Source organism: Phyllosticta citriasiana, assembly GCF_038021145.1.
Source record: "Phyllosticta citriasiana strain CBS 120426 chromosome Unknown IWZ02scaffold_7, whole genome shotgun sequence".
In the NCBI taxonomy this organism is placed as follows: Eukaryota; Fungi; Ascomycota; class Dothideomycetes; order Botryosphaeriales; family Phyllostictaceae; genus Phyllosticta; species Phyllosticta citriasiana.
Window position 1 is genome coordinate 57,921 of NW_027117284.1, and position 6,807 is coordinate 64,727.

General features: G+C 47.4%; 2 protein-coding genes across 2 annotated transcripts; one reads left to right on the forward strand and one right to left on the reverse strand.

The window, feature by feature from the left end:
• Nucleotides 1-808: 808 nt before the first annotated feature.
• IWZ02DRAFT_451803 (CAP domain-containing protein) lies at nt 809-2,029 on the forward strand. Its single transcript, XM_066767543.1, has 2 exons — nt 809-1,433; nt 1,530-2,029. Exons 1-2 carry the CDS (start codon nt 1,277-1,279, stop codon nt 1,895-1,897), a joined length of 525 nt encoding a protein of 174 aa, XP_066622081.1. The 5' UTR covers nt 809-1,276; the 3' UTR covers nt 1,898-2,029.
• Nucleotides 2,030-2,073: 44 nt separating this feature from the next.
• IWZ02DRAFT_519331 (NADP-dependent oxidoreductase domain-containing protein) lies at nt 2,074-3,153 on the reverse strand (the record flags this gene model as incomplete). The annotated part of the gene is made up of 3 exons (XM_066770736.1): nt 2,074-2,492; nt 2,610-2,825; nt 2,923-3,153. The coding sequence occupies 3 exons, from the start codon at nt 3,151-3,153 to the stop codon at nt 2,190-2,192; spliced, it is 750 nt and encodes a 249-aa protein (XP_066622082.1). The 3' UTR covers nt 2,074-2,189.
• Nucleotides 3,154-6,807: the final 3,654 nt, after the last annotated feature.

Consider the following 6,807-nt stretch of genomic DNA (forward strand, 5'->3'; position numbering starts at 1 on the left):
AAAACCGCACCAAGTCCTGCAACCCTGCCCTTCTGAGACCCTCCCTCGTCGTCCACGTCGGGCGCCGTACCGCCGACTCTCCAATTGCGCCGCCTCCCTGCAAGGTACCCGAGGCTCCTCTGACATCCCCCCGCGCCTTCACGGCGGCAATATTGCTCTTGGGTCTAAGGCGCGCAGGGAAGGGCGCACCAAAACCCGCAACTTCACGTTGAGCTGCAATCGTATTCGTCAAGTCTCGTCCAATACGAGCTCCGCACCGTGTCAAGGCGACGGCTTTGCTTTTGCGGCGACGGCTTGACTGCTTGAGCGGCGTGATGGTGGACCGCAAGGTGCCAGAACTTCACCCAAGGCCTCTGCGGCATTGCGCCGACACGGTCTAGGCATCGAGTGCTTGAAACATCAACGTCAATAATACCCCTGTCGTGGCGCCCTGGTCATCCGCGGCCAAACCCAGCAATCAGAAATAATGGCCTTTCACAGCCCTCTCCTACTCCCTCTGCTCTTCTCACCAATTTTTTCTACCACGGCATCGTCATTCCTTTGCGACCCGTCATTCCCTCGCACGCTGCACAGGTTGTAGTGCTGTTCGACTGCCAGTCTTGACGACTACACGACACTCATTCAAACCAAAAGCGAATTCTTCGATCTTGGCAAATCAACCACCATGAAGGTGGCAGCCCTTCTCAGCGTTCTCTTCTCCACGTCCGCCCTCGCCGGCGTGATTCAGCCTCGCCAGGACGACTCGTACGTTGAGATTTCCGCCCCACTCATCAATCTTTCCACAACGCTGATCATTGCCGATCAACAGGATGTCCGGCGGCGAAGAACAACCAACATCCCAAGATCCCACCGCAGCAAGAGGAGCTGCTGGTGGAGGAGCTTTCAAGTTTGCGCCTTTCTGCAAAGCCTCTGGCTCAGCGACGCAGAACCCGCAGGATCCCATGGCCAAACAACTCATGGCTTACCATAACGTACACCGCACATTCCACGGCGCGTGTTCGTTGTTGTATGATCCCGCGCTGGCCAAGACTGCACAGGCCGCAGCCAATACTTGCAAGTTCCAGCACCAGATGACTGGGTAAGCTTAACCCCTTACGTTCAACTCATTTAACCACGGACCAATCGGTTCCCTATGCTTCGTATTCTCTTTGGCTTACTCTAGTTCTATGAACCCTTCTCCTCTACGAAGGCTTGCTAACAATGTGATCGCAGGGACAATGGTCAAAATGTCGCCGAGCAGTCCGCGTCAGGTGACATCGCCGCTGGTACCGTGTTTATGTGGTATGAGGAAGGATCCAAGACCAACTACCAGGGCGGCAACATGGAGCAAGGCCACTACACCCAGGTGTTGTGGAAGGGCACGTATGCGCTCGGCTGCGGCGTCAAGAATTGCGGACAAATGACGCTCGTGTTCTGCAATTACGCTCCCGCAGGTACGTGCTCATTTCTTCGTCCATCCCCTCGTCACTTTTCCCTTGCCCGTTGTGAGAGGTGTCGTTTCTGCAGTGGAATGCTAACGCTCGTCACAGGAAACATGATTGGTGCGTTTGAGCAAAGCGTCGGCAACCGCGTGCCCAACGCGCGCCCCATCTGCGCCGAGCAGCAAGCAATGTCGCAGTATTCCAACGGCGGCGGCGGAAGCGGTGGCGGCGGTGGTGCCGGAGGCAAGTGCATCACGGATCAAGAGCTTGGTCTGCCCGCCAGCACTGGTGGTAATGGCGGCGGCACCACTGGCACAGAAACAGGCGGCGGTGGCGGCAGTGGTATCAGGATGAAGAAGGGCCAGGGTGGATTGCGCGGCATCCAGCAGAGTGGCGGAGGAGGAGGCATTAGCCCGTTCGCACAGCTGTTCCAGGGAGGCGGAGGCGGTGGTGACATGATGAGCAGTGAAGGTTGAGCTCGCTTCGACGCCGAGCAGTTTTCATTCTCTTTGTACGATATATCGTGCACTCTTTCATCAATACGACGTATGTAGCGATGGTGTTTGATTGTTGCAACACAAGAAATGGGGTTTGCTTTTTGTGATCTATCATGAGTCTCATGTGTGTAAGAGTACTTGTCAGCTACTTACTCTCAAACAACGACAGGAAAAAGAACATATCCGTCTCCCCGGATAGAGTTGGCAGATCAGCCGCACTTGAGTAATCGTCTCCGGCTCCCCTGGCCAGGCCTCGGAGTCTCGGTTCAACTCAGTGCCAATCCTTGAGCGGCAGCCCCCTGGCCAACTCCCATCCCTGATTCAGTGCCTCTACGACATCATCGTCCGGCCGCGGGCCTTTTTCCAACGCCACCAAGTTCTCCTCCAGATGCATCGAGCTGCTAGCGCCAACAATGACAGCGTCGCCCTTGTCCTTGCTAAGCGCCGAGTGACGCGCCAGCCAGCGCAGCGCGGCCTCGGCCTCGCCAATACCGTGCTTCGCAGCGACGGGCCGCAGCAAGTCGAGAGCGCCAAAGTGGGCGTCGTTCCAGTAGCACCCACGGTGCAGAACGCCCTACTTGCGCTTGGGATCGAAGCGGCTGCCCTCCCCGGTCTCGCCGCCGCTCTGGTCGCGGCGGTAGCGGCTCGTCAAGAGGCCGCCGGCCAGCGGGTTGAAGACGTCAATGCCTACAGCGACGATGCCGTAGTGCTGCAGGCACGGGACCAGCTCGGCCTCGACGATGCGGTGCAGCGCGTTATACAGGCCCTGGTACATGGTCGGCATGATCCAGCCGTTGCGCCGGCTGATTTCGCATATCTGCGCCACTTCCCACGACTGGTGGTTGCTGATGCCGAAGCACGTGAAGTAGCCCTCGCGGTGCAGCGCGTCAACTTCGCGCAGCGTGTCCTCGTACGTCGTGCTGCGGTCCGGGCCGCGTAGGATAGAAGGTGTCGAATTTGTCCGCGTTGAGCGCCTTCAGGCTCTGCATGAGCCCGCGCCGCACGTCGGCTGGCTTGTGTGAGATTTCCATGCCCTTGCCGGCCGTCGGGTACAGCTTGGTCTCCATGGTTATGCCCGCGCCTTGCCAGTCGGCCTCACCCAGCGGCTCTTCGGTTGTCCCGTTGCCGTAGACGCGCGCCGTGTCGACTTCGGTGTGGCCGTGAGGGCGGAAGATGGGGAAAAAGTTCTTAACTTCGTCAACAGAGGTCACGCCAATGCCCTCGTTTGCTGTCATACCACGTCAGCTGGCGTTGACATGGCTTTTTGGTTCTATATGGCGGCACGACTTACCGGCCTTTACAATTGCCATTGGCGCCGAGGACGACATTGATGGCGCTCTTTCCAACTACAATTTTGCTGGGTATCTGTGGGTAATCTTGGATGAGACGTAAGTGAAAATTGAAGAAAACACTGGACTGTGAGAGCGCTAAACAGCATCTCGACAGCCAGCAGCCCAATAAATACTTCCTAGAGAGCCCATCTCTGGACCTTGCAGCAGAAACAACAGCAACCGCTTAACTCCGCAAAGCCCAGGAGGCGACAGACGACCATACGCACGAAGGGCTTCTCTCCGCTACCAGCGGCTCCCCGATAATTGCAACGGCCCGAGCCTTGTTAATTCCTTGTCGCATTGTGTGCAAATGCGACGTTAAGCTGTCCGACTCATGCGCAAGTGTTGTCGATGCAAATGGATCCTTTCCTGAACGAGTAATTCGTGGCCGCGGATAAGCAGCAAAAGCTGGAGACAGTGTCGGTGGTGCTGCTGGCCTGGCGGCAGGTCGGTCTTCACCCCTTGGATTTTTCAACAATGTTCTGATGGAAATCTCGATTTGAAGGTCGCTGGCGAGCGAGTACGAGGTAGCACCCAATGTACGTGTAGTCATTTCCAACCAGGCGGGAGGCGATACAAGAAAGTCTTTAAACGCCCTTGATGCCTCCCTTGAGTAATGAAGACGAGTATTTTGATTCTATTCAACTGTTTGCTTGACGTCAAAATTCGAAGCCTCTGGGCAGCTGTTCAGAAGTGGAATCCACTCCACAAACATACGAACGACGTATTTCTCAGAAGAATTTTACCTTCACATGCCATTGATTGTATCATGTCCGCTTATTGCAATCCCACTGAAGAAGAATCTGCAGCGGAGAGAGCAGTATGACGAGTGCCGTGTGTCGGCAACGAGCAGCCAATCCTGTGACACTCGTTCCATTGTCTCAGCTGCCAGCACAAGGTAGAGTGCAGAGCGGACGACGTGTGGTTCTTGGCTAAAGCGACTGAAGTTGGATTTCGAAAAAACGGGAGGAAAATAAATGATGGATGACGTTAATTTAGCCTAGGCTGCGGCAGTCCTAGCAAACTTCACCTTCATATAACATAGCACTACGAACGCTTAACGCATATCTAGTGAAGTACTTTATTTTAAAATAGCTCCTAAAGCATCTAAGATAAATTTTAGCCGTAGAATTATAGCTCTAGATAAGTTACTATACTAGTTTAGTTCTACTCTACTCTTCTCTAGTTTAGCTACTATTTCTTAGAAAAAGCTAATATAATAATAAGTTATTACTATATATAAAAATCCTTAGGAACTTTAAAATTACTATACCTACTATAACTCTATAGTATAGGCTTATATATATAACTAAAGTAGGAAAGTAATAAACTACCTTCTAAAGTATTATACTATAAGTATACTCTTACCTACTCTCTAGGAGGAGGCTATACCTAACTAGATCCCCTTTCTACTAGATAATACTAATAATATCCCCTAAAATGCCCCTATACTATCTAGCCTACTACCTACCTAATTAGCTAAAGATGTAATAGACTAGGATTCTATAGAGGACCTAGTCCCTCTATCCTCCCTACCTATTATTATATAAGGCCTAGTAGAGTGTAAGATTTAGCACCGTAGGGGGTTAAATTAAGTAGTAATAATAATGTATTTAGAGTAGATATTAGATAAAACCTTAGTTTATAAGGTTTTAGCTATAGAGGGCTTTTTATATATCCTTACTTATATATATAGCCCTATTTAGTGTGAGATTTAGCACTATAGAGAGTCGAATTAAGTATGAATAATAATAATATATTTAGTATAGATATTAGACGAAACCTTAGTTTATAAGGTTTTATCTCTTAGGGCGTTTATATATCCTTACTAATATGTACGGCCCTCTTTAGGTCCTAGTATAGCCCCCTTTAGGTCCTAGTTAGAGTTCCCTAGGCCCTACCTTAGTTATAGCATCATACTATCCCCCCCTCTAAAAGGGCTATTCTTAGACTATTAGTAAGTAGCCGTCTTAGGGGTACTAAGTAGTATAGAGTTAAGTAGTAGCGTTACCTATTAGGTCATTATGTTATCTAGCCTAAGGGTATAGTTATGCTATTAGGCGTGTTCTAGCCTATAATTAGTATTATTATAGCCCTAAGCATTATTATATAGTAATAGGGTTTTCTTTATTTAAGTCTATAGAGTTATCTACTTTATTATTAGCCTTATAGCTTATATATAAGTGCCTAGGTGTTAGCTTATAGGTATAGAGTTAGTAGCTAGTAGCGTATAAATAGGGTTACTTATCTTACCTACTATCTATCTTTTTTATCTATTACCTTTATATAACTTTTACTATAGCCCCCCCCCTATCTTATATATAATAAGGTTCATAGCTACCTAGTTTATTTCTAGCCTTAGCCGCTATTAGATCGCCCTACTTATGCGTAATATATTTACTACTAGTCTAGAGTGCTACTAGGTAACCCTTTAGCTCCTATTATAAAGCTATAGACCTCTCCTTATAAGCGTAAGGCGCCTAGCGGCTCTCCTAGGGGTAATACTAGTACGTTATTATCTAGTAGTTATGAGCCGTAGGCTTACTTATAGTAAGTTATTAGGGCTGATTTCCTAAACGGCCGGAGCTAACTATTCTAGGGACTCTTTAATTATTTAGGCCTAGATCTACATGTTATTTATTAGTTATAAGGCGCTAATAGGTAGGAGTAGTAAGTATATATACTACGCCGCTATAGCTAATTAGTATAAATAGGTATACTATTTAGGTACTACTTAGGTATGTTACTAACTAGTTATTAGTAGATTAATGAGCATTTTCACCGCGCGGTTAACATTACGCTAGAGGAGCGTAAGTACTTAATTAACTATACTTACTATACTATAGCGTATAATAAGTTAGAGTCTTATTACTAGACCTAGTCTTAGACTTAGGTGTCTTATTCATCTTCCCTTCTTATATCTACTAGTAGTATAGCTACTACTCCTCTAATAGTAGCCTATTCTAAGGCTAAGCTAGATTATGCTTATAGGCTTTTAGATAAGGATATATATAATGCTACTACTCTAGCCTAGTAAGATATATTTATGTGTCCCTTAGCTTTATAGTTTAGCTATTTAAACATACTAGAGTATATAGCTTAGAACTATACTAAGGCTATAGGTAATAGTATAAAGAGTAAGGGGGTTATACTAGTAGAGTTAGGTTATTATTATTAGGTAAGTTACCGCGCCGCGTAGGAGTATTAGAAGGTAAGTTATTACTATTTATAACCCTATTTAGGTTCCTATTAGCTAACCTATAGTAGAATACTAGCAGCCTCTTTAGCCCTAATAAGCCTACTAATATTATTATAAATAAGGAGTTAGAGTAGTTATAGCTATTATATATATATATTATACCCGCCTATTATAACGCCCTTTACTATAGTAGCTAAGCTAGGTTTTCTTTTCTATAGGATCTATTTATGCTAGTTAGGTGTTCCTATTATCCCTAGTTCCTATATAGGGCCTAGTTAGTAGAGTTATTAGGTTCTTTTTAATACCCTTACGGTAATTAAGGTCTTTTATAGGTATAGTTAGTAGAAGTAGTCTACTTA